The 25,730-nt window shown below is 51.5% G+C and overlaps 1 protein-coding gene across 2 annotated transcripts in view; it reads left to right on the top strand.

The window, feature by feature from the left end:
- PBX1 (PBX homeobox 1) overlaps window positions 1-25,730 on the top strand; it is a 130,774-nt gene that overhangs the window by 95,782 nt on the left and 9,262 nt on the right. The window contains exons 3-8 of one of the 2 annotated variants that reach the window (XM_075422477.1): window positions 7,749-7,993; window positions 11,011-11,201; window positions 12,128-12,263; window positions 15,920-16,079; window positions 23,845-23,957; window positions 25,393-25,482. In XM_075422477.1, the coding sequence (XP_075278592.1) occupies window positions 7,749-7,993; window positions 11,011-11,201; window positions 12,128-12,263; window positions 15,920-16,079; window positions 23,845-23,957; window positions 25,393-25,482 (935 nt within the window). The remainder of the gene's footprint in view (window positions 1-7,748; window positions 7,994-11,010; window positions 11,202-12,127; window positions 12,264-15,919; window positions 16,080-23,844; window positions 23,958-25,392; window positions 25,483-25,730) is intronic. The other variant, XM_075422479.1, reaches the window with a different exon arrangement.

The raw sequence follows: 25,730 nt of genomic DNA, 5'->3' as shown, positions 1-25,730 counted from the left end.
TTCCAGTTTGAGGGGGATTTTCCCACCCCCCCGCCATGTATTAGTGATAATTTTCCAGACCTTTGGAGCATTTTGCTGCCAGATCCTTGCTCGCTATGGCATTTGGGATGGGGTTAGGAGAAAACTGGTGCAGAGCCCTTGCCAGCGCTATGAAATACGTGTCTTTCTTCTGCAGCTTCTGTGGCACATGCGATCTGCATCTCCTGAAGTGATGGAGAGCTGCTGCTGGGAGCTGAGAAGCTTTTTGGCATGTGAGAAATTCCCCTCTCCCGTTCCCCGCACCCCAGAATTACGGTTTGAGGGTAATTCAGACTTTCCTTTGAATTTGGGTTGGATTCAGCAAAGAATTTGGACTCTTCCATCCCAGAAAGGTGGGAAGTTACTGTTTTTTACAGCAGTGTGATTGTTTTTAAATTGACCTAAATTTTGATTTAAAAGACAAGGGGAAGGGAAAACAATAACGTGAAATTGGAAGAGAAGATTTTTTTTTTTGGTTCAGGAGACATTTTTGATTGCTCTGAATTTGGGTTGCGATGCAACTTCCCAAAACTGGTGGTGGGTACGAGGGTGCTGGGGGAAGTGCCAGTGCCCTGAGCATCTGATGGTTTTGCTGTTGGTCATGGCCTTGGTTGGGTCTCCAGTAGGACTTGTTGGCCACGACTGGAGTTGGTCTGTGGGGCTACAAGGACCCTTACTCTGAACTGATGTGACTTGCTCCCATCTCTGTACATACCTTACCGCAATTTTGTGTGGTTTATGGACTGAAGGAACACTTCTCTGCCTTCGAAAGCATCTCTCAAAAAATTGTTGAAGTGCTTTGTTTCCAAACAGCCCTGATGGACACTCCCTTGCTGGGAGAGGAGATGGGTTTGCAGGCATCTGAGATGGGTTTGCATTGCTTATGGCTTCAAGCCTCTCTCTTTATTTGTTGCTGGGCTTTTTTGGTTTGGTTTATGGCTTTAGACTGTGAAAATTGGTGACAGAAACAGCACATCGGTTTCACAATGTTCCTCCTTTTGCTGAGAAATAAATAAATAAATAGATGCACAAAAAGCCATTTTGCCAGCTGAAATTTTCCATGCCTCGTCTCACGGCAGCCTGTTTTGGAAAATCTGAGCAGAAATCTGTTCATCCATTTGTAAGTTTTGGAAAGGTTGGAGCAAGGAGGGGAACTTTTATGTCAATTGCAAGAGAAAAAAAATTCAACTTCTCTGAATTCCTGCTTGCTGGAATCGTGTGTGTCAGTGTGTTTGGAAAGTCCAGCTTCCGTTTATGCTGGAAATCGGTATTTGTGTTTTCGTGTTGATTTTCTCGGTGGCTTTATGTGAACATGGTGAAAATATCCAACCAAGGTTTAAAACTCCCTGTGATTACTTAACATTGAAGTGCTCCACCTTGGTTACTGAGATCGTGGATACCCATTTAACGTGGACACCATAGGCTTTCCTGAGAAGACATTTATGTTGCTCTCTGTCGTGTGGACCCTTGAATGGGTGCTGTGAAGACCCAGCCGGAGGTGCTTTAGCATCCTCCACAAAGCTCCGAGAGTTCCTGTATTCCTTCTGAGTGTAGGGTCTCGAAGGTGACTGTGTTTAAAGAGAAGATCCAAAATCTGGAGTTTCCTTTGTGTCCGGTGTTTGCTGTTGCAGAAGAAAGTAGGCTGCAAATACATTTGTGTAGGAGTAAAAACAGGAGTGTAGGTAGGTGCATGAGGTCTGGGGGCTTTTCTGCACAAAGCGAGCTTGGGAAGAGCAGCTCAAGCCCTTGCCGTCATGGATCAGCCGAGGAAGCAACCCCCAGCTCTCCTGAGTTGGTTGTGAGTACGCATGTGAGTACGAGGAGGATGCGGACAGACAGCAAGCCACTTCATGCAGAAGTGTCCTCAGGTACGAGGCGGATGGGAATATTTCTGTACCAGGTTCAGTGCTGTTGGTCTTCAGCGTTCACAAATGTAGGCTCAGGCTCCAGGGAATATTGAGAACGGCTTAAAATAACGTGATTACTTACTGGTTTTGTTAGCAGGGGCACTTGCTGCCCTCTTGTCAGTCCCTCTGTTTGCTGGCTGTTGTTTCAGACGTGAAGGTGTGAGAACATATGCTTAAAGAAAACCGGTGAGCTTGTGTGACTCCTGACGCTGGGGCTTCACGAGCCCAGGCAAATATTGTGTGTGGTGGTTAAATTGCAAAAGCTCTGGAGAGGGCTGGTGTTCGGTGCGTGTTTCAAAGCGGGGGTTTTGGGGTTCCCCAGGAGGAGCTGCCGTGCCTCGGTTGTCCGTATAGCAGGGGCACCCACCGTTCCAGGACAGGATTTGGGCAACACCTCATTCATCCTGTGCGCAGTGAGGTGTCCGTGCTGCGGTGGCAGAGGAGTGCCTCGGTGGGGAAGGAGGCATCTTGCCCTGCTCGTGGCTGTGCGAGAGGACAGCGAGAGCAGCCAGCAGTGCCCCACCACTGGCACACTGGCATTGCTGTGCCGGAAGCTCTGGTTGCCCCGTGGGAAAGTCGTGCTGAAGGGCCGTGGTGGAGGAATTGTCCACCTCTCCTAAAACTCTGCTGTTGGGTGGGTTGCTCCCCACCTCCCAGGTACATCTTGGGCACAGCGGAGGCAGGAAAGAAAACCCTTCTGAAAATCACAACCTAATTACTCCCATCTGCTCAGGCACCGCTTCCCATCTCTGCCTGCCAGGATGCTTGTCTCCGATGCTAAGTAGCACATTATTTTCGATAAGTTGCAATCATCTACTTGAAATCTCCTTCTCCTTTAAAACGTCCCCCTGGAAAGGAAATTCAGCAAGTTGGCAATGGGCAGAAAGAACCACGAGAAAACCCGTCCAGAAGCAGCTTGGGCACGAGGGCAGCGATCCTCCTGTGCTCGTTAAAACCACGCAGCAGGTTTCTCTTTGGGATGGGTTTGTTTGAATGTCCAGCCGCTGGGACCAGCCCTTGGCTGGTGGTGTCAGCAAACAGAGCTGTCGAGGAACTGCCAGTGCGTGTGGTTGGAGGGGATCTTCACCAGCCGGTCACAGCAAATTTCTGCATTGACCACTGAAGTCAGTGGAGAGTTGAGGAACGCTGGTCCCTTGCAGCAAAGCCCTCGCGATCAGCCACGCCGGCTCTGGGGACCTCTTCTTTCATCATCACAACCTGGGTTGGCTTCATGTCGTTCGCTGTGTCTTCTTCCAAGATATCCCAGTTGCATCCCTGAAGAGGCTGTTCCCTCTGCTCCACCTTGCCTTAGCTTCCGCTGGTGTCTTCAGCTTGGCCATAGCCTCCTCCGGTGTCTTCGGTGTGGTTTTCAGCTTCCACCCCAGAAGTCCTGGCTGCACCTAACTGGGGATGAGGCACACACAAGCAGCAGCACCCACAGGGAGACAGGAGGATGAGAAACGGTGAGGAGTGCTGTACCACCACAGCCTACATCCCCTTGTGAGTGGATATATCCCATGCTGGAGTCTGGTGGGAGGACACTGACCACAAAAGGATGAATTACCCTTTCTAGAAGACAGGTAGAGCTTGGAGGGTTGAGCATCCTTTTCTGCTGGCACTGCTGAGGCGTAGTCTACTGCTATGCTGCTGCTATCACTCCCACCATGTTTGATTGCCTTCATGATGTTGTTCTGCCTGTGTTGCCTGCACACCTCTGACCTGGAGGGTTTGGAAGGGATGGAGAGCAAAGAGTTGCTAAGCTGAAGCATTTTGGGGTGGCCTTGGAGAAGAGAGGTGTCTGTGTGCTCAGCTCCTGTGCTGAGACGGCTCCTCAGGTCCCCTTGGAGAAATGCTCCAGGAAAACGGAGTAAATAAGGGAAAGGATGGTGGCGTGGAGGACCAGAAGGAGTCTGGTACCCACCTTTGTGGATTTCTTAGGTGTCTTGACAGCCCCAGACCATCCCGGGGGTGCATTCTGTTTTGAAGGCACCTGCCAGCACCATGCTCTGCAAGGGCTGTTTCTCCTGCCCCGTGCCCCCCACCCTGACTGCGTGGCTGCCCTGTGCGTGGGGACACCAGGCACAGGTGCCGTAGTGTGGGGACACAGACACGTGTAGGGTGCTGGCTGCCTGTCTTGCGTGAGCGTGGGGCTGGCTGCTCCGCAGGTGCTCCTCGGAGATGCCCAGGTCGGTGAGAAACATCTTGGAGCATCTGAAAGCTTCGGCGACTCGGTGCAATTTCCATCCTGTGTCCCTGGATTGCAGGGCAGGAAAGGAGCCAGGGAGCTGTTACCAGCTCGGTCCCCTCCCCTGAATCTCCAAGGCCAGTCCCACCACCGAGCCAGCCCAGGACTCAGACAATGTCCTCTGTGGACGGTGGCTGTGATACCTCGCTCCGGAGGAAAAAAGGAGCGAATGTGTGAGCCGGGAGCCATTTCCCAGCTGCTGGAACGGGTCTCCGTGACCCTGGTGGTGTCCGTGACCGGGCGGCAGGCACCGCGGTGGCTTGGCGGTCCCCAGCTGCTCCCGCCGCTGGCGTTGGTGACGGTGACCCTGCCGCGGCCACGCTCCTCGGTTCCCCTCCCCGGACAGCCAGGGAGCGTTATGCAGCGGGAACAGGGCGCACGGCTTGGCTTAGCTTTTAAAATACATCCATATATATATATTTGCATGTGTGCATATATATATTTATATATAAAAATGGGTTTTGGAGGCAGCGGGGGACCTCGGCGAGGGCCGAGCCCCCTCTAGCGGCATTTGCCGCGGCTCCGGGGCTGCCAGGCCAGCAGGAGAGCGACCAAGGACAGAAAATCTTGGATGAATTTTCCTCCTCCCGGCTGCCAGTCGCTATCTTTCTTTTTGTTCTTTCCTGTTGTTTTTAATTTTTATTTTCCGCACTCTCTAATCCGGAGCGGGAAGCGGCGGGTGCTTGGGGTGCTGGGTCACGGGTGGGAACGCGGCCGTAGCCCCTCTGCTCCGGCTTGCTGCTGGACCACCAAGGAGCATTGCGCTTCGTCTATTTTATCTCGATTTGCTGAGAAAGCCGGCGGCCTGGGGAGAGCGGGGCCCCTCGGCGATCGCCCGCGGTCAGGGTTGTACTGGCTCACATTTTGGGGGGTCGGAGCCGCCGAGGAGCCCGGCACCCCGAGCATCCTGGCAGGAGGTGTGCTGGAGCTGGGAACGGCACCGGAAAGATAAAAAAGCAGCTTTTAAATAATCATTTTGTCTTCTTCTCGGCTGAGCGCAGCCTTCCAGGGATAAACAGGCAGCATCAGTTCTGCTGAGGCACATTGCCCCGTCCATTTATTTCATCCCCAGCCTTACTGCAAGCGGGCAGCCGAGCCCGGGGCGTCTCCGCGTGGTCCCGGCTGGGGACCCAGTCCCTCGGGTGCTTGGGACGCAGGCACCCGGCAGCGGCTGGGCCGGGCATCCTGCGTGGTAAGAAAGCTCGGGGGTTACGCAGCGCTTTTCATCGGGAAGCAGCTTTCTAAACATCAGCTAATTAATCACTGGTGCCTACCTGTCAGGTCAATGATTCCTGAGATTTTTAATCTAAAAATATTTCTCTTTTGAAATCCAGATGCACCTGTTTTGGCAACTCCGCTTTTGATTTGTTTATTTGGGGTTTCTTTAATTTTTTTTTTCCCCAAACCTGTGTTGCTTTCCATTTGTATTTGGGCTTTTGATGTGCTTTAATTTAGTGATTTTTTTTTTTTTTTCCTCTGGATGAATAGGAATTTATTCTCTTTTTTTTTCATACCAAGTTTGTGTCTCGCCCGTAGTCTGTCACCTCCCCATTTTCCTCTTTTTAGGGATTTTGACTACTTTCGCCTCCCGTTTCAGCGTAGGGACCGCAGACCCCAGACCATTTTCTCCATGAAAACCTTTCCTCAGTGGAGCGTGTGGCCGGGTGCCGTCGGTGCCGTGGGCAGCGTCCCGTGGTGGTGGCGGGAGGGATGCCGGACCTCTCTCCTCGGGCGCGGCAACTGGCACCCAGCTCCCAGTTTGGCACCGTGCCCCCATCCCTCCCTATAGAAACCGTCCTCCCCAGCATAGAATTACTTATTATCAGCTCATCTGATGGGCAAATTTACTGTTGTTGGGCTTTTTTCTCTCTTTTCCTTCCCCGTGACCTTCCCACCTTTGCTGACAGTGAATGTTTTAATCACAAAAATGCCAATAAATGCTGGAGTCCTGAAAAGAGTGATTTCAGTAGAGTTTGAGGCTTTAAAGAAAGCTCTTTTTAGTGTTAGCAAAATCTCTCAACAGGGTCTTTTACTTCAGTTTTATACTGATAATAGCTACGTCCTTCTCTAACTTAGCTCAGAGTGAGGAGGAATATACTCTGTGGTTTTTTAGCTGCTCTGGTTTTACTTCTTATTGTAGATTTATTGGGGTTTTTTAAACGACGAGGAGAATCACTTGCTCTTGTTTGCATTGCGGATTCGGGGGGTCAAATTCATCTCGGGTGTAAGCAGGCACGGCTTTACTAAAATCCACACGACGTTGCCCAGCTCTGGATGTGCACAGAGGTGGGCTGAGGGGGGGGGGGTGTTTACAAAGTGCTTTGAGCTCCTGTACCAGACGAGATGGGGAAATACAATTCCTTTCTCTTAGGAAATGCCTTTTTTGTTCGCTCATTGAGATTTTATTTTATTTTTTTTATTTATTTTGCAGCTGTGCACACCCGTGTGCGTGCATGCAGGAATCTCAGTTACGCTTCTGTGTTGAAGCACAGAGCATGAGGGGGGCATGCAGGGCACCTCTATCTGGGGCATCCCAAGCAGTTGTGGTGCTCCCATGGGATTTTTCCAGGAAAGCCCTCACAGGAGAAGGACTTTTGCTTCAAGCAATAGTTGAGGCGGGGAGTACAAAGAGGGGAGGAAAATTCTCTCCTTGGCAAGTCACTCCGGGAGGACTGATTTATTATCACTCCTTTTCTTAGCACGGTCTGGACTTCACTGGAACGACTGGATTATAAAAAAAAAAAAGGTGTTTGCCAAAGAATAAAATTTATTACGTTTAGCTTTTTTCTTGCTTTTCCACTGAGTGGCTAGAAGCACAGCCTTGCAAGCCCCCTTTGACTGTACTTAAAGATGGGAAAACTGAGGCACGGGCAGCCCTGGGCTCTGTGCGTCTTCCTCTGCCATCTGGGGTGGAAGGCTGGTGCAAACGGTGCAGGATCCGGCCGTAAGTAACACGTGAGGTGACACGAGAGGACCCCTGAGTGAGCCAAGGTCTGGGCTACAGCCTCCCAACTTCCCATCCCGTGCTTGAGTCGGGATGTGGTTCCCTGGCAGCAAGAATGGGTACATTTATTGGTTTTTTGGTTGGTGTCGCTAACAGTTTTGCTGCGTAGCTGAACGCAAAGCGTGGCTTTCTGCGTTACCTCTGTGATGAGCTCTGTGCCGGTTCTGCCTGACTTCTTCCCTGCGGGAAGCAGAGGGAGAGGCCGGGAGGGGAGCGGGCGGCTGGAGCGCCCATCGCTGCTGCTGCTGGGCTGGAGAGCCGAGGAGCTGCGCTTGCGCCCGGAGCACTGGGATGAAGGCTGCCTGTGGAGCATCCCTGGGAAAGGGCGAATAGCCCCGCTGATGGGGACTGAGCCCCGCTGGTCCAACCTGGAATGGGCATCCCCTTTGGATGGGCATCCGCTTTGGATGAGCATCCCGTTTCGGATGAGCATCCCATTTCGGATAAGCGTCCCCTTCACAGAGTCACAGAATGTTCGGGGTTGGAATGTACCTCTGTGGGTCAGCTAGTCCAACCCGCGAGTTAAGTTGCAGGCACGACTCAGTTTTTCCTCTCCCGTTTGTGTCTCCGGCAGTGCTGAGCATCCGGGGAGCGCAGGAAGAGGAGCCCACGGACCCCCAGCTGATGCGGTTAGACAATATGCTCCTGGCCGAGGGGGTAGCAGGCCCTGAAAAAGGAGGGGGCTCAGCGGCCGCTGCCGCCGCCGCCGCCGCGTCGGGAGGAGCCGGCTCCGACAACTCGGTGGAGCATTCCGACTACAGAGCCAAACTCTCCCAGATCCGACAGATCTACCACACGGAGCTGGAGAAGTACGAGCAGGTAACAGGCTCCTTCGCGGCGAAGGGCAGGGCTGCCGAGGGGTGGTCATGGGGGATGGCGGGACCGGGAGCTGGAGTGGCCGAGAGAGCCATTGTCCGGTGCGGGCAGCCTGGATGTGCACAGCCTGGATCGCTACTGACATCTATTGTTAGGAGTGCATGGGCAAATGCAGACTGTTGCTTGGTATTGGAGAGAAAATATGCTTTTTTAGGGTTAGGAGGATTGGTGTTTTGTGCTGGGAAGTGCCACGAGAATAGGCTCAGCATGGGTTGCCCCTTTGATTTTTGCTTTTCACTCTTCGCCTGATATCTTGCCGAAAGTTGGCCTTGGGAAGGGGGAGTCCTCTGTGAGGTGCTGCCTCGGTGCAGGCAGTTTTCCAAGCAAGGCTTCAATCAAGATCTTCCTTGAATAATTTTTCTGCTGGAGAAGTTCTTTTTCCAGGAGGAGAAAAAAAAAAAAGTGGCTTTTTTCGTGAGGAAAATGATTCTTTAAAGAAAGGAGAAAAAATTATGTGGGTCATGAATGCCGCTGTTGCTGACACTGACAACTGCATGAAAAGCTTCGCAGGCCGACTCTCGAAACCGGTTTCTTTCAGACGCTTCCAGATGTTTTGCATCTGGATGTCTTCGCTGCTGCGCAGCTTGCCCTTGTGACTAACACGGTTTCACAGAATCACAGAATCCCAGCATGGTAGGGGTTGGCAGGGACCTCTGTGGGTCATGCAGTCCAACCCCCTTGCCGAAGCAGGGTCACCCACAGCAGGCTGCACAGGACCTTGTCCAGGCAGGTCTTGAATATCTCCAGAGAAGGAGACTCCACAACCTCCCTGGGCAGCCTGTGCCAGGGCTCCATCACCCTCGGAGGGAAGAAGTTCTTCCTCATGTTCAGCTGGAACTTCCTCTGCTTCAGTTTGTGCCCGTTGCCCCTTGTCCTGTCGCTGGGCACCACTGAAAAGAGTCTGGCCCCATTTTCCTGACACCCACCCTGCAGATATTTATAAGCATTTATAAGGTCCCCATAAGCATTTATAAGGTCAGCCCTGAGGTTGTGGTTTGTGGAGCGCGAGCAAGAAAGCATTGCTCCTCTTTGGGTGCAGGACTGGCTCCGCGGCCGGGACCCGGGCAGGGTGGCAGGTCTCTGGTTCAGTGCCATCCCTGCCCATGCCGTGGGGCTGTGAGCGGCCGCCGGTGCCAGGCTCGGTACGGGCAAGCCGGCCTGGCCCCTGTTTTACCTGGCTGACTGGTTGTGAGGTGGGGCTGGGGGATGTCCCCAGGCTGAAGAGGGGGAGAGAGACCCCATGTCCTCTGCCACCCAGGCCAAGGAGAGACCCTTGGCACAGCCAGGGACAGACTTCAGGGAAGGACCTGCTGCTCCTTTCTCCCCTTGGGTGAGGGTTCTGTTTATTTGCTTCTCTTTCTGCGTCATTTTTGCTCCCCGAAGGGACACCCAGGTGAGAGAAGCCTTCACCCAGCCCCTTGAGGTGAGATGGGCCGCATCTTTCCTTCTCACAACCCGCTGGGAGGGTTGGTTTTGCCACCGAGTTGCTTTGCAAACGGCTGTGATGGGACGCGTCTCTGGTATCATCACCCACAGTCCTGCAAAACCGGGGCTCGGGGTTTCTCAGCCTCCGTCCTCATCTTTCCAGTCCCGTTGTTGGTGTCTGGGGATGCTCAGTGCCTGGCTTCTCACGGCGTCTGGCTGCTGCTGTGACAGCACAGCGCTTGCCGGCAATTTTGCCTTTAATGCTCTTTATTTCACGCCAAGAGGAGACAAGCTGAAATTGCTCGGGCATCTGGGAGCAAAGAGGCGCCCGGCTGAGAGCTCTCGTAGCCGGCGCTCACCCCGGGAGATGGGAGCTGTCAGCTGAAGCTGGTGATGGGCAGTTGGAGGGGCTCTGCTGACCCTGGGGACATCTCCCTGTTTGGTCTGAGCTGTGGGTGGGGATTCCACCCCTCCTGGACCTGGTCGCGGGCAGGCCCTGGGGACAATGATTAGAGGTGAAGAAACTGCTGGAATGATGGGTGGGAGATAGTAAGTCAAGCCCATGTCACAGTCCAGAAAATCACTGTTTCTTTCCCCTGCTAGCCCCCTTTTCCCCACCACGGGGTGAGAACTGGGGACACTGTCCCCAGAGCAGCTGCCTGTGTCCCAGGAGCACTGAAGGCTGCTTGAGCCATCAGGTTCCGAGTGCAGCTGGTTTTCCAGGGTTTGGATCCCAGAGTGGTTCTGGGAACTGGAGGATCCTATGGTGCCCACGAGGTCCTGATGGGGATGGAGAAGAGGGCAATGAAGTGGCCTTTATCCGGCCTCAAAATCCCTCCCTTGTCCCTCCGACTCCTCGCTGCCCTGTCCTCACAGTACAGCATGGGGACAGCAGGAGCAGCCAGACAGTGCTGTGCCAGCAGCAAACTAATTGGGATTATTACCTGCTTGCCCTTACTTGTCAGGGCTTCTGCCGCACTCAGGCTTTAATTATTGTCGTTATTTACTTCTTATCTGATGTGCTAAGAGCATGGAACAGGGCCGTGTCTCTCTGGAGCTGCTCCCAAGGAGCCCATGTGGCTCTGCAGGACACGTGGGGCTGGGGTCTAGCTTGGGCAGCGGGCAGTGTGACAGAGGGCCGGAAGGTTCATGGTCCCCCTCAGACACATCTATAGCTCCTCCAGTCCCATCCAGAAAAACAGTGTAAAGGGTAGGAATTCTTCACACTTTATGTGACTCCTAAGGCTTCATCTGCACCAGCTCCATCTGTGATCCCTGAGAGCAAAGAAACTGGCTCCTGCCTCTGTCAGCATGTTTGATGGGAGTCTCTCATACCCTGTACTTGACAGATGAGAGAAGTTTCTCTCTCCCTCAAGAGTCAGCACACTCTTGCTCTGGGTCTGCCCTAAAAAGCCCCAGCCATTGAGGCCTCCACTTGCATCTCCTTCCTTAGCAGCGTTGCCTCTGTACCGTCCTTGACGCCATCGAATGACCTTCCGATCCTGGGGCTTCTTTTGCTCTTCTTGCCATCCCAGGCATGCAACGAATTCACCACCCACGTGATGAACTTGCTGCGTGAGCAGAGCCGGACCCGACCTATCTCACCAAAGGAGATAGAGCGGATGGTGAGCATCATCCACCGCAAGTTCAGCTCCATCCAGATGCAGTTGAAGCAAAGCACGTGTGAAGCCGTCATGATCTTGCGCTCCCGATTTCTGGACGCACGGTGAGTTCACTCCCCAAAACCTTTCTCCGCATCCACTGTGTAGTATTGTTCAGGCCTGGGAGAGGTGTTTTGAGGTTCTGGAGAGGTCCATCCGAAAGGCAGTCTCCTGCTCTTGAGCTGCAGAGGCTATTTACCTTCCTTACGCTTTAGCTGTCTGTGGCTCAGCAAGGGAGATGACAGCAATTCAGGACATCCACCCTCTGTCTCGGGGAGGCTCCCAGCTGTACCCTGAGAACTGCACATAGCTGGCTTTGCTCTGGAGTATTCCAGCAAACCTCTGTGGTGAAAATGTGCGCTTCAGCTAGGGATGAAAGCTGATCGTCCAGCCTGTCCTGTCCCCTCTAGGTTCCTGTTCTCTTCCTTGTGTTTCCGTTGTCCCAGATTTTCAGGTCGCTGTAGATATATTTCACTGCCCAAGCTGGATATGTGCAGGCTGTGGCTTAGGGTGGGGAGGAGAGGCAGCTACACGGGAAATGAGGGAAGGGGTAGCAGACGGGTGGTGCCTGGCTGTAAATGGAACAGACTTCCCCAAGGACAATATCCATAGCTGCTTTCTCAGCACGGAGCTTTGCAGAGAGTAGCAGTGATGCCTTTGGCCAGGGCAGCAGGGTGTCGGAAGTCACCTTCCCAGGCGGAGGAGCTGGGTGCCAGTTTTAAGACTCTTCTGTGAGCTGGAGGATGCAGTGATAATTTGAGAAGGAGACTTCACTTGCTTTGGAAGGTGCAGAGAGAAGGGTCACCAGCAAGGTGCAGGAGAGAAGCTTCCTGGCCATGAGCCTATTGCAATCCACGCTCCCAGGAGCAGGGGAAGGAGGGAGGGGAAGTGGGAAATGTCAGAGTATCTAAAATGGCATTCCTATTTCTGGATCCCTGGCACTGATTCCCTTTCCTTTTCCTTCTGTTTTCCCCTCTGTCTTCATACTAAGGCGGAAGAGACGAAACTTCAACAAGCAGGCTACGGAAATCCTGAATGAGTATTTCTATTCCCATCTCAGCAACCCTTACCCCAGTGAGGAAGCCAAAGAAGAGCTAGCCAAGAAATGCGGCATCACAGTCTCACAGGTGAGTGAGCCCAGAAATACAGCAAAGGCGGCAGCTGCTAACAGGAAACCTTAGCATGGTGAAGGGCACTCCAGACCTCAGTCAAGTCAGTCGTGTCCCAGTGTCGAGCATTTGATTGCTAAATGAGTTTAGCACAAGTAAGTGGATGGGGGAGCAGAAGGCAGACTTGCAGATTGAAGCCACGGTTGGAGAAGGAGGGTTTGGGAGAGGATTTAAGAGGGCTCAAGACTTCATGGAGCGATGACTGTGTGTGCAGCCAAGGTGTTAACAGCACAGAAATGGTGTGGCATGACCCACAGAGGTAAAGTCTTCTCCTCAAGCAATTAGTGCTCAGCTGGCTTGCAAGAAGAGCTCATCTGAGCTTGAAGCCCGTTCTTCAAGCCAAGGGGTTCAAATGCAGTAGGAATCGTTGCACAGATTTTGCTTGATAAGGTAGAATGGACAAGGTCCTGGTGGGAAGGGTTTGGGTCAGACAAGCTAATGGTTATAGTCTGTGCTCAAGGAGGGTGGGCTTTCTCAGAGTCATTTCTCTCTGTCATTAGTCTTGCACTGCGGAACATGACATCTCCCTGACTTGCTTATCCCTCAAAGAAAGGTGGTCAATAAAGACAAATTGAATTATTTCCATACATTCAAGGAAGGCACATAGTTCTTATAGTCTGTAGATTTGACCTGAGAGCTGCTGGGATTTGTGAGGAGTGCAGTCAGTCCTTGAAGTTTTCAACTGTACATTGCTCAGGCCTGTCCTTCTTTATTTCCTCTCTTTTTGGAGCAAGCTGCGTGATTGAAAACCAATCTATACGGCCTGTGGTAATCTTGTTCTCGTGTGAGCTTAGCGCTCCCTCTAGGCTCCCGTTGCGTTCCCCATCTTGGGCCACTTCCCAGCCCTAGGCACATGCCTGTTCATCACTTGAGTAAACTGAAGACAGCAGTAGCATCTGGTGTCCTTGTGAGAGCATGTCTGCCTTCAGCAGGAGCAACAGCATCCAAGGGTAGGTGTCGTCACCATGTTGAATGCCTGCTGAGCAACTCTGATTGCATCCCCTGGGTCAGAAGACCAAAACGTTGCTTCTGCCCAGAGTTGCCTACGAGAGACAGCACATATTGGCTTAAGTCAAACTGCAGCTGTGCTGACGCTTCCCCTCTCACTTTTAATTCATCTGTTCGCACTTACAACTTCTCCCTCACAAAGAGAAAATGCCCAGGGGAAATGCTGCACATCGGGTATTTTCTGACCGTGTGCTGTATCAAGGCTGCTTTGTGCCTGTCTCCAGAATCTCCCTCCCTGCTTTGGCCAAAGAAGGTAGAAAGCAACGCACATCCAGGTCTCTGCTTTTGCTGAGGCCAAGTGGGAACAGGGGACAGCATGAACCTGTGCATGTCGTGAGCAGAGTTTGCCTGAACTCAAAGGCTGGTCGGGGTAGGCAGGTTCTTGGCTTCGCAAGCTTTAAGATGAAGATGGATCCCGGTGGCTCTGTGGCCCTCAGAGGAGTTCGCGCACTGGCTCCAGCTTTTGAAGCCAAGAAGAGCTGTTGTAGAGAGATGACCAAGTGGGAGGATCATGAAGGAGCACGTTGTCATTAAAGAGAAAGCTGGACTGAGAAGCAGAATGGAGCTCCTCGCAAACAGCACCTACTCCTGGTGCTATCAGAATATTCGCTGCGTTGAGTGCTAATCTGAGTTACTAGCTTTTGTCTTCCAGGAGTCTCTGCAGGTTGTATTTTCTTTTTCCTGCTCTGCAGCGGTGCAGGACTGGGTATGTGCAGTTTAGCAGCAGGTATATAGGTGGATGAAACCACTTCTGTGCAGAAGCTACTGAATACTCTACAAGCACTGCAGAAAGAAAGCAGCGTAGGAGTAAAAGCATATGGGTTTCAGTTATCAACACCCAAGCCAAAGCAATTTTCCTAAGATGAGGCAAAAATCATGAGCTTCCCAGGATGGACATCCACTGTTGTCTTCTGTGTCTTGGTGCTTGGACAGTCCATTTGGAAGGGGGAGCACTGATATACTTGCTCACCACCAAGAAAAGGGAGAATGTCCTTGGAGTCCCACCAAAGAGGTTGATCTGCTAGGTCAAGATTGCAGCTCCAAGCTATCCTAGGAGTGTTGGAGCCCTTCTGGGAGAGTTGCAACATCCTCTGGCACTTGCCCCTCGTCTTCACCCTGATGAGCTTTCTCAGACAAGGTCAGTAGCGGCTGGAAGTTGCCTTCTGCTTAGATACCTGCACTCAGGAAGACGTTCCCATCATTTTCTGTGGTCAGCAGTGTTGAAGAAGAAGCGAGATCTGCTTCCCAAACTGCAGGTTGAATGTTTTCCATACCTGCTCTGAAATTGGTCAGTGCGACGTAGTGCCCACAAGCGATCAGGGTTATCATCAGAAGGGTGCTGAGCGGGATTTTGGGAGTGCTGAGTTCGTGGTGGTTCGGGAGGTACGCTGACATTTTCCCTGGGAAGCATAATTCGGGCCGGATACCACAGCCTGGTTTCGTAGACTTCAGAGTTATCCCATCACGGTGCTGAACCTCTGACATGCAGACTTTGGGGTATTTACCCAGACACCTGGCGGGTTGTCCAAGTGACCTTTCTGTCAAGGATTCATCCTGCAGATCGCGGGGTGTACCCCTGGCAGTCTGCGAGGATGGCTGCTCAGACCTCGCCTTGGGCCTTGCTGAGGCTCGTGCGTTGCGCTGCTGCCGGCACAGGGACTGGCGTGAGCAGAGCCTCACCGCTTCATTCTGCCTTCGGATCTGGCCCGTTGTTTTCAGCCACCCCCACGACTTCTGAAGAAGTTCAGTCTGCTTCTTTTTTTTAAATAAATCCATTGGCCCCATTCAGCACCCTTCTAGCCACTTAAACACATCAGGCCCGTTCTGGTCTCTGGGCAAACACAGCAGAAACATCTCCTGCCCCTTTCCAAGGGACACGCTTGTTCCCCGAGACCAAAGCTAGGTCTTACGATGAGCCCTGTGCTCCCGCTACAGCCTTCCCCTGAAGCTCCCAGTTTGCGTAGTGGTTCATGGTAAACCATACAAAACCGAGCTCAGCTGGATGAAGAGCATCCACTTCTGGCCTTTTGCACTGATTTCACTCGGGGATCGAAAGCAGAGCTTCAGTGACATCAAGGCAGCTTTGTGTGTCAGCCAGGCCCGAGTGAATTCGTTGGGTGTTCGCCCTGAAAGCCACACTGGCTTCTCCAAAGGGAGGAGAAGGGACGTCTGGGAATGGAGGCATCTGTCCCTCTCAAAGGGACACCCAGGAGGAGGCAAACAACAAGCTCCAAAATGACACATACCCTTTTTCAGATTCTGCAATTTCAGGGTCCTTTGACTTTCTCAGGTTTTTTTAAACCCATCTGATACCTGGGGGGGTGGGTCTAGCCATTCCTGTGGAGTATCCCCTTCATGGACATCCCATCCATAGAGGAACCAGATGCATCCGCACAAACCCAGCGCTCCCAAGGGGGTCCCACCACCTTTCCTGGGCTTGGTCTGGCATGCGTGGGTGGAAGGTACTTCCTTCCATGGCTGGGAGAACGGGGAGGGGGGGGAAAGAATCTGCACTGCTTAACCTGAACTAACCCACCTTCCTCACCCAGCCGCGCACTCCAGAGCCGGAACGGTAACGTCTTTGTCCTCTCTTAAACTTGCTCTAGGTATCAAACTGGTTTGGAAATAAGAGAATCCGGTACAAGAAGAACATAGGTAAATTTCAAGAGGAAGCCAATATTTATGCTGCCAAAACGGCTGTCACGGCTACCAATGTGTCAGCCCATGGAAGCCAGGCTAACTCACCCTCAACTCCCAATTCAGCTGGTTAGTTTTTGTTTGTTTCTTTCTTTTAGTTTTGGGTCATTAGTGGTCGGTTTTTCGTTTGTTTCCCTCTCCTCCCTCTAATCTCTCTCTTGTTTTCTCCTTTTGGTTATTTCAAGTTTTATTTTCTTGTTTTGGTTGGTTCACTTTTGTGGTCTTTAAAAAAAAAAGAAGAGTTGGGTTTGGTTTCGGGGCTTGTTTTGAGCGGGGGGTACTTTATTTTCTGTGCCTTTTTTTTTTTTCCCCTGTGTTTTCTGTTTTTTCTCTTCCCCTTCCCTGTTCTGTTTTTCTTTGGAAAAGTGATGTGATCAGACCTTGTGACTGATGGGGCCGCGATGGGGGTTGTATGCATGGATGGTAAACACAAAACCAGAAAAATGATCTGAAAAAAGATCGCTGGGATTGCTCACACTTTGGGGGGGTGAAAAAAAATTGGAAAAAAGTCTTTGTATAATGGTTCTGCTTTACTGGGGCTGAACGCATGAGTGGCCCTAATGGAGAAAACCCAGCTTTCCTGGTATGTCCTAACTCGTGCCATTTTGGAGGGTGTTTTGGGTAGATTTTTATCCTTTGATTTTCTTTTCTGCTGTGGTTACCTTTGATTGCTTACATGACAGTGTCTCGATCACCTGCAAGACTGTGCCCTGTGTGAATTTGATTTTCCCTTTGTGTCAGCGCGATCCGGGGAAATCCATGGGTCGTTGCCTTCCCTTTCCCCCTTTCCTGCCCATTCGCTGTGGTTTCCATTTGTTTGTTGTGATGGTCAAAGGCACAGAGCGCTTTGCCCAGATTTCAACTCCTCTGCTAGAGAATGATGCTTAGTTCGTGCGTGGTGCCTGCCACGAGGCTGGCCGACCCAAAAATGGTCCCAGCCTGCGGCTGGCTGCTTGTGCTCTGCTCGCAGGAGCAATGGAAAATTGGGATTTATTTAAAAGGAGGAAAGAAAGTGAACTTCACGGGTGCCTTGTGCTTTGTTACCCATGCAAATATCTGTGTGCCTGTTTTGTTTTTAGGGGTGGGAGGGAGAGGGGGAGTGTGCCACTCTTGTGCCTTTGAGCTCGGTGCCTGCTCATGGTACCCTTTCACCGGGGTGTGATGCTTGCTGTTATCAGGTGGGCTACTAAGAGGAAGGGAACAGTGGGGAGCAAGGAGGATGGCAGGCAGCAGGAGAAGCTGGATGTTAAGTAGACCACCAGTGTACACCATGGAAATGCTGGTTGCTATCAGGACATGCTTCTCCGGTGAGCGCAACCCTGCCTGTGACAGGTATCAAAGGAATCGCACCCCAGAAGCACCTCCATATCTGGAGGATTTGAGTGGAAAGTGGAGAGCCAAGGGTCAAACAAGGGGAGGAACCGGCGGTGTGGGTTTCTGGCTGATCTCTGAAACCAGCCCTGCCGCAGGAAGGCAAAGGCAGTCCCTTACTCACGAGCTGACTTGGTCAGCGGTGGTTGAGCGCACTGTGCTGGGGAGCTTGTCCACACCTTGCCGGGACTCGTGGATGGCTTGCACAGAGGCAAGTGGTAGAAGGCTTCTTCAGTTGGGCAGGGAGAGAAGTCCCTATACACAGTCCCTTAGTTTCCAAGGGACTTGTTGCTTGCTAGGGGTCTGCCCCAGAGAGCTGCCTGGAGCAGAGGTGTTGCAGCTTTTGGTTGCAGGTCAGGAATGCTGCTGGGAGGCATCTCTCCCACCTCCTCCTCGCCCAGGGCTGCCTGCGAGCGAGCCGTGCCGCCTGCTCTGGCTCGGCTGAGGTGCTCGGGAGGGGCTCGGGTGGACGTGGCAGAGTTCTGCGGGGACAGATGGTTCACAGGAATTTTGTTTGATTCTTTTGGGATTGTGGGTTTGTTTTTTTTTTCCTTTTCCTTCCGTTGTTTTAACTGCTGAAGATTTAGCTGCAGCTTTAAAAACGCCATCCTTTCCAAACAGCTCACTCAAAATACCTGGTCAGGTGGAGTCTCTTGTCATTAAACCCCCCCGTGTAAAGACTGGAGGACAGCAGAATTGCCGGTGTTGAGGGAGGTACCTTCTGCCTGTGATGCTGTCCTGCAGTCCACATCAGCTTGGACCAGAGAGACACAGCGTTCTTTCTTTTCCTCTGTCTTCAACTGGAGTCAGATCCAAAGGTCTGGAATAGCAAGGGAGAAGCTTCCAATTGCCTAAATGGGTTGGGATCTGGCCCACATGCAGTGGAATAGGCATTTCCCCAGTGCCTGCCCAGTTAAATAGTGCTCCAGTGTGAGGCTGCTTCTTCGCCTTCCCCACAGGCAGCAACACGGCTGTTTCAAAGATAAATTGGCTGGTACCCTGCAGTAAACAGCCAAGATAATCCCTGGATAACACTACGCTTTCAAGGAAGGACAAACAGTCTTGTTATTAACGTGTAAGACTTGAGCTCCTGGGTGCTCTTTCTGACTCACTTGTCTGCACTCCAGAAACATTGACCTCTTTTCACATGCCCAACGTGACAGCGGTGCTAAAGCAGCACGTCACTGCGAGGGGAGCTTGTGGGCCGTGGAGATCCTTCTGCTAGAAGCAGAGAGTTTCTAACCTGGCCCTGATCCCACCACCCTCCCTGTATGCTGCAGCAGAGGCAGAGCAGCGGGGAAGCCCCGTTGTCAGCACCGCAATAGTCTTTGGGTCAGCTTGCAGAGATAGTGGGTTTGGATGTCCCTGTAGTCCTCTCCTGAGAAGACAACTGGAAGGGCCTCAGGATTTTGTCTCCCGACAGTGGCATCCCAAATTGAGATCTCCCCAGATGAGCCATGCGAAGATGACAGCTCAGTCAGGCATCCCTGCATTGTCACACTGTGGGGCAAAGGCACGTCCTGAGGACATCTGAAGTTGTGTGATGTCCCCTGCTTCAGGTTGTCCTAGAGGTGCTAGCAGCAAGAAGCACACCTGGACACGCTAGGTCTGAAGTACCTGTCCGTGAAAGATTTGGAGGATGGTGTCAAGGGCCATGAGCCATCCGGATGTGCTGAATTGCCCTAGAAGGAACGTCAAAGTGGACGAAGAGGTAAAGGACTAAGATGGGTGATGCCTCTCCTTTTATACCATGGACTTTTTTATGTTTTCAGATCATTGGCTGAGACTTTGGTGAGGAAGGAGCCTGAGTAAAGGCTGGATTTGCAGAGAATTTTTAGGACCTTCCAGTTTAAATACATTGTAGGGCATGTGAAAGAAAGAGCAGGCAGAGGACAGGTCATGAGAAGGAAGCGACCAGCAATGTAGTCTGTGGAGGGCCATAATGTTGGAAGAGGAGGTGGAACTGGATGCGATGGGACCTGGGACAGGAGCTAAATTCATTTCTGCTGTGGCTATGCAGGTCCATCTGTTCTCTGCATTGAAGCCCATGTTACCGAAGATCGGTGAATGGCTACAGTCAGTCAAAGAGATTGGCCACACATTGACAAGGGCAAGGATTGCATCTGTCTAGCCATCTGGCACGTTCAGAGCAGGGTCCCCCACCCTCAGTCACCCAGGCCTGAATGTCAAACACCTTTTCATCCTGAATACGCACAGTTGGGCTTTATCAGCCAGATGTTCAAATAAGCTGAGATGTCTGGCTCATTTGGGCTAACAACTCCCCGTCCTCACTTTGATTGCCTGGACAATCGCAGCACAAAAACCACATGGCAAATGAAAGCTATTTTATGTGGGCAGACCCTTTTGCCAACCAGAGTCCTCAAGGGCCACATGCAGGTGATGACATCCAGTGAAATCTTCCATGCACAGCAGCCAAAATTGTCCTGAGCTGTTTTTTTGCTGCTCACCCTTTTGTTTTGTAAAAACAGTCTTGCCGAGCGACTGATGGAGGGGATCATGGTGTCTGGAAATGTGCTTCATCCGGCACAGGCCTGTTTGCTGTATCTTCTCTTCTCTGCCATCCTCCATTTGTGACAGTCACAGCTGGAGAGGACCCTGCATCAGCAGAGAGGCTGTTCTGATCATGGTCGCACTGTCTGAAGCGTTGGTTGGCAAGTGAAAAAGAGCAAATGTCCCGCTGGGTCATTCCAGGCTTTTAGACCTGCTATCAAACTCGGTGACTTTGTCCTGCGGAGGAGCTACACGGTCCTTCAAGTTCTTTCCTCCTTTGGTCACGGTAGAAACACAAGGAAAAGTTACAGGGAGGGTAAATTCTGTGCTCTCAATGCGCATATGTCGTTGCCGTGGAGTTCAGCTAGGAGTCTTGTATGCATGACTGAAGTCAACTTCAGTGGTTCAGCGTGCTGGTTCTCTGTCTCATCGGTGGTAGGTGGTATGAGGCAGCAGGTGAGGATGGCTTGATTTCAGCTCCAATGGACACCATTACTATGTTTGTGTATTCTTGGTGCTGTTTTAATTGTCAGATACTTTAGAGAAAAGGGCTTGTTCGAGGTCCTGGAAAATTAGAGATGGAAGTGGAGACTGTCAAAGCATCAGAGAACACATTATAGAAGCTGGAGAAGCAGCTTTCTGAAGAGCTGGAGAAGTGCTGCAAGAAATACCAGCAGTCAAGCTTGTGAGGATTTTTGAATTGGAGGCAAACTTGAAGTGGGTTTTGCTCATCAGAAATGTTAAAGATGGAAGAGATCTCTTGGCAGGCATTGTTTTCATGGAGACTTTCACCCTTGCGGCAAGATCCGAGTACCATAGCCTGTTTGCACTTTTCCACCTCTCTTTCTGAAGCTGCTGTTGCCCTAATAGAAACTCACCACAAAGGAGTGGTGGTGATAGGTCCTGGGTTTGAGAAGATGTCTGGATGCTGAAGATGAACCACTGCTGCTACAAGTCATGAAAAGTGTTGTTTTTTCTGGTGTGGTTTTTTGCCTACACACAATAATATAAACAGGCTTCCATGCCGAGATAAGAGCCCTTCCCTCCTGGAGTCACAAACTCAAAGACCCTTCCATTCTTGAGGAACCCCAGATCAAATTCTGACCACTGAAAACCTTTGGTGTGTTCACAGTGGAGCCTTTCAGAGGGGCAGATTAGATTTATGATGGAGCCTCCTTTCGTGGAAGGATTTGACTTACACTCCCAGATCGTGCCTCCATGGAGGATACCAGAGCCTTAATTTTCAGGACTCTTCACACTCCTGCCCCCCACCTCACCCCAGTGCATCAGCCGCTCTCAGCCGTGTCTGTGGGACTTTGGGCCGTCCTGATGTTCATGCATGGCTAGTGCGTAGTCAGCGGAGTGCTGAAGCAGCAGAGCGGCGCCGCGAAGGGCTCTCAGCAATTACGCCTCTGATACAAACACGTCCATACATGCGGGGCCATTGGTATGCGCATATTTATCTTTGCATCCACAGCAGTGGCAAGACATGTTTACCGTTTAGATATGCACATATATTGTGAAAATACCCTGTGCCAGTAGCAGTGTATATCTTGTAAGTGACATCTCCAGCACTCCGCATGATTTCCAAGACATTGGCACTCTTCAGAACTAGAGTTTGTGGCTGTTTGTTTATTTTTATTTCCTCCCTTCCAGCCTCCATTTTACAGCCAGGTTTGTTAAGTTTCAGTAAAATATCAGTTAAGTTTATGGCATTTTTATTTGTTATTATAGTCATCATTTTCTTTTGGTAGGGGAAAGTGGGATGAAATGTTGCTCTGCTGGGGGCAGAGCGGTTGTGGTGTCCCGTCAGATGCTCAGGGATTCCCGAGTCCTCTTCCCAGCTCTGCCACTGATGATTTGCGTGGTCTCAAAGGCTTCTGCTCACCTAAAAAGAACAGGAGGATATTCTCTGCTTCCTGTGAGCGGTAGCTGTGAAGTCCTTTGGCTCTCAGCCACTGCAGGAGTACGGAGCCGCGTTACTGCTCTGTCTTTTTGTGCCAGTGGTCAAAGCGATCGTTAGAAAACCCAATAGGAAACATCTTTGTGTATGTGAAAAGTGCCCACCTTCATGCTTAAACTTGGGCAGCGTCAGGGTGGGCTATCCTCAGTCTGCCAGCTCATTTCCCTGTTTTTTTTTGTCTTTAAAGTGACAGGAGCCCTTTGCCAGCTGAGCAGGGGAGGTGGTGGTTACAGCTGCCTGCCGACTAGTCCCAGTTATTTTACGCAGCGCTGCAGGATTGCTCTCTGGAACAGGTCGGGCAGGGTTGACAGTGAGCACAGACAAAGAGCTATTCCTGGCTCTGCTCTTTTCAGGCGCTGGTGGGAGGGTCCTGATCCAAGACTCGCTGTGCTTGAGATGAGTCTCTTGACTGTCTTGGGCATTGTATCTAGCAGTGATGTTTCTGCTTTCCCTCATTTCTGAGAATTGCCAGCACCTGACAGTAGAGCCAGTTGCAGAGAGCTGCAGAGAGTTCAGTGAACATGAAGTCTCCAGCATAGACCTCCCACCTGCTCCTTGATCTCTTTTGGAGGTGGCTTCCTTCAGAGGATCCTTCTTGGTCCACCTCCAGGGCAGAGCTGGGGTCTGTCCAGAGCGTTTCTTCCCTCTCCAGCAAAGGGAGGGGGATTGCCAGGCATTTCTCAGAGCGTACGCATGAGCCATAGTTGGGCAACTCCGCCAGGACTGTGGTTGCCAGTCTTCCAAGTTGGAAGTGGCAGTGGAGGTGGTGAGAGTGTATTTGGGGTTGGAGCTGAAAGCGTAGCTGACCTGGGCCCCTGAAGTCTCTCCTTTCCAAGGCTAACGTCATGTATATAACCAAACCTTGCACGTTGAGCTGTCTCACACTTAACGCGCTGATCTGCACGACAAGTTCTGAAATAATCCCATAAAACCTTTTTATTTATTTTTCACCCCCTTCCCTCCTCCCCTGCCTTCCAGTTACATGATGGGTTTGTTTCTCCCGTTCAGTAGTTGAGGAGGTGCTTAGATATCTTGAAGCTGGAAGCAGAAAGCCTTGTTTCTGCAAAGGCTGGATTTTTTTTTCTATTAATTTATATTTTTTTTCCCTGATCCCACCCAGTTGTCTTCACCGTTACCATTTTTGAGCATAACGTTGGCGACTGGTGCATGCGGTGGGGGATTTGCTGACAGAGCTCATTCTTCTGGGGCAGCTGGCGCAGGAGAGCTGTGACACCCTCACATTCTCTCATGGCCCATCATGATGAAAGACACACGCCAACATGATGGGTACTGGGAGTCCAGCCCACGTGCACTCATGTTTTTGCGCACCTTCACTCCTGGTGTGCTGCAGTTCACACCAGCAATGGGTTCCCGATGTCCTGAGGGCAAACCCCACGCACCTCTCCCTTGCAGAGCTCCCCGTGGCTCCATGGTAGCTCCAGCTGCGGGGCTGGATGGTCTCTGGATGTGCTCACCCTGCAGAGAGCAGCCCGGCGCAGACCTACCCGCCCTGATCTGAGCTGCTCGGAGACATCAAGGCTTCTGCTCTCGATAGCAAGGCTTGCTTGGATAGTTCTGTTCTCCAGTGCAGTCTACCGGGTGGTCACCTCCAACAACCAAGATTTTCAAAGCTGCCCAAAGGATTTTGGTGCCCTGAAATGAAGAGAAAGGGCTGTCCAAGTCTTCCAGGCTGGCCTTTGGTTGTCTCGGTGGAGAGCATGAAGAATCCTTCCTCCAGCTGAGGAGCTGTTGAAGAATGTTCTTGGCATTGAGCTGTAACAACATGTGGCTTTGAATAACCTCAAGAGTGCATCTTCCCCCCGCCCCCCCCCCCTTTTTTTTTGCTTGCTCTGTTCTTCATACTACTAACCTGACTGTGTGTTTTGTTTTTGTGGTTGCTTTGCATGTTGTTCCTTCCTCTTGGCTGAGAGTCATGGGGTGGATCTTTTTCCTTTCTGTGATTCAGGTGCCTCACTCTTTCCTTTCCAGGTTCTTCCAGTTCTTTTAACATGTCAAACTCTGGAGATTTGTTCATGAGCGTGCAGTCTCTCAATGGGGATTCTTACCAAGGGGCCCAGGTTGGAGCCAACGTGCAGTCACAGGTAGGGACCCATCCGATGTACTGCCAGTGAATGCATTAGTGTTGGAGGAGCCTTTGATTGTATTGGCACTTCTCCCTCCCGTCCGAAAAGAGCAAATCTCAACCAGCACAAACGAACCAACCAACACTTAAAAAAGCCGAACCAAACCAAAAAAAGCAACCAACCAACCAAAAAAAACAACAGCAACAACCACCAAAAAAAAAATCAATCCAAAAGAAACCAAAACCAAACACCTAACCAAACCAACAACCATGGTCTTGAGGAGACTTGCCCACACTTTGTGAATGCATTTGGCTCTGGCTTGATAGTCGTACTAGGAGGAGAGGAAGTTTAGGAGAACAGACAGGAACTGAAATGAAAGCAGCTGAGGTTTAGGTTCTGCTTGCTTTATTCTTCCAAGGGAAGGGGCCAGATGTTTGGACTGGTGTTTTGTTTTACAAGGCTTCCACTTACTCCTTTGATGCCAAACCAGGTGTCTGCTGAAAGGCGAGAAATGCTCAAATACAGAACTAGATTTTTTTAAGTTCTTCAATTAAAAGCCACCCCTTACCATCTCCCCAAAGCACAGGCACTCACAGCACCCGTGTACACACCAGCAAGACAGAGCGAGGGAGCTTTGAGCGGCATTACTGAAACGTCAACCTGTGCTTTGGGCAAAAAGATAGAATTTAAAATAGCCAGGAACTCACCCAGATCTCCCACCTCCCATCCCATGTCCAGATGTGCCAGGAGTCCACTCTCTGGTGTCTAAGGCTCTGTACTGTGTTGAGAGACGACAGCCACTCTGACACTTCTGCATTGGGCCAGGAGAGCTCTCTAAAGCCAGGGCTGCTCCCCTCGCAGTGCTGGACGCAGAGCAAGTGGGCCGTCTGTGGGCGACGAGACGTGCCCGCCCCGCATCCCGCTGCTGGGGCTGGGCTGGGGGAGTGGGGGGAGAGGAACGGGGCGCCTGGAGGAGAGCTGCCGCGGTAGGTATATTCCCTTTCCGGGCCCTCCAAAATGAAGGCGCTTGGCTGACTCCCAAGGATCTCCTTCCACTGCCGTGAGCTTGGGGCCGGAGGGTGGAAGGGGGTAGGGGTAGGAACGTGGGTCCTCAAACGTGAGGGTGGAGCTGGCCACAGCGTTGTGCTCCAGGAGGTGCCACCCCACGCTTGCCACGCTGCTCTCCCTCTCCGCTCTTTCTCTCGAAAGACTTGGGACCAAGGAGAGCGTGGTGGGGGTGGCGAGGGAGGTAGGAGTGGTCCCCTGGCTCAGCTCTCGCCACGAGACCAACTGCAGTTCTCTTCTACCCCTCTTTAAATACATACCTTTATTTTTATTGTTATTATTATTACTACTGTTTGGTTTTGTCTTGCCAAAGATGAACCGAGTCGGCTTTGCCCACTAACCTTTCATTCACTCTAATTTGTGTCTTTGTTGTCGTTGGTCTGTTTAGGTGGATACCCTTCGCCATGTTATCAGCCAGACAGGAGGATACAGTGACGGACTCGCAGCAAGTCAGATGTATAGTCCGCAGGGCATCAGTGTAAGAAAAAAAAAAAATAGGCTCGGGTTCTTGTTTTGGTTTTTTTTCCATTTTTCTTCTCTCACTGCCAATTATTTCAAAGCCATAGGGCTCAGAATGCCACTTAGTAGGACTTGTCTTTGCTTTTATGGTCACCTAGTTTATTGCTTCTGTATCGGTCACGCCAACGGCAGAGCTTTGCCCACGAAAAAAGTGGCGACCGGGCAGGCTTTGTGCAGGCAGCTGGCGTCTAGGACTGTCAGAGCCGA

The sequence above is a fragment of the Opisthocomus hoazin genome, chromosome 6 (assembly GCF_030867145.1).
Source record: "Opisthocomus hoazin isolate bOpiHoa1 chromosome 6, bOpiHoa1.hap1, whole genome shotgun sequence".
Classification (NCBI taxonomy): domain Eukaryota; kingdom Metazoa; phylum Chordata; class Aves; order Opisthocomiformes; family Opisthocomidae; genus Opisthocomus; species Opisthocomus hoazin.
This window is presented reverse-complemented; position numbering and strand designations above follow the sequence as displayed.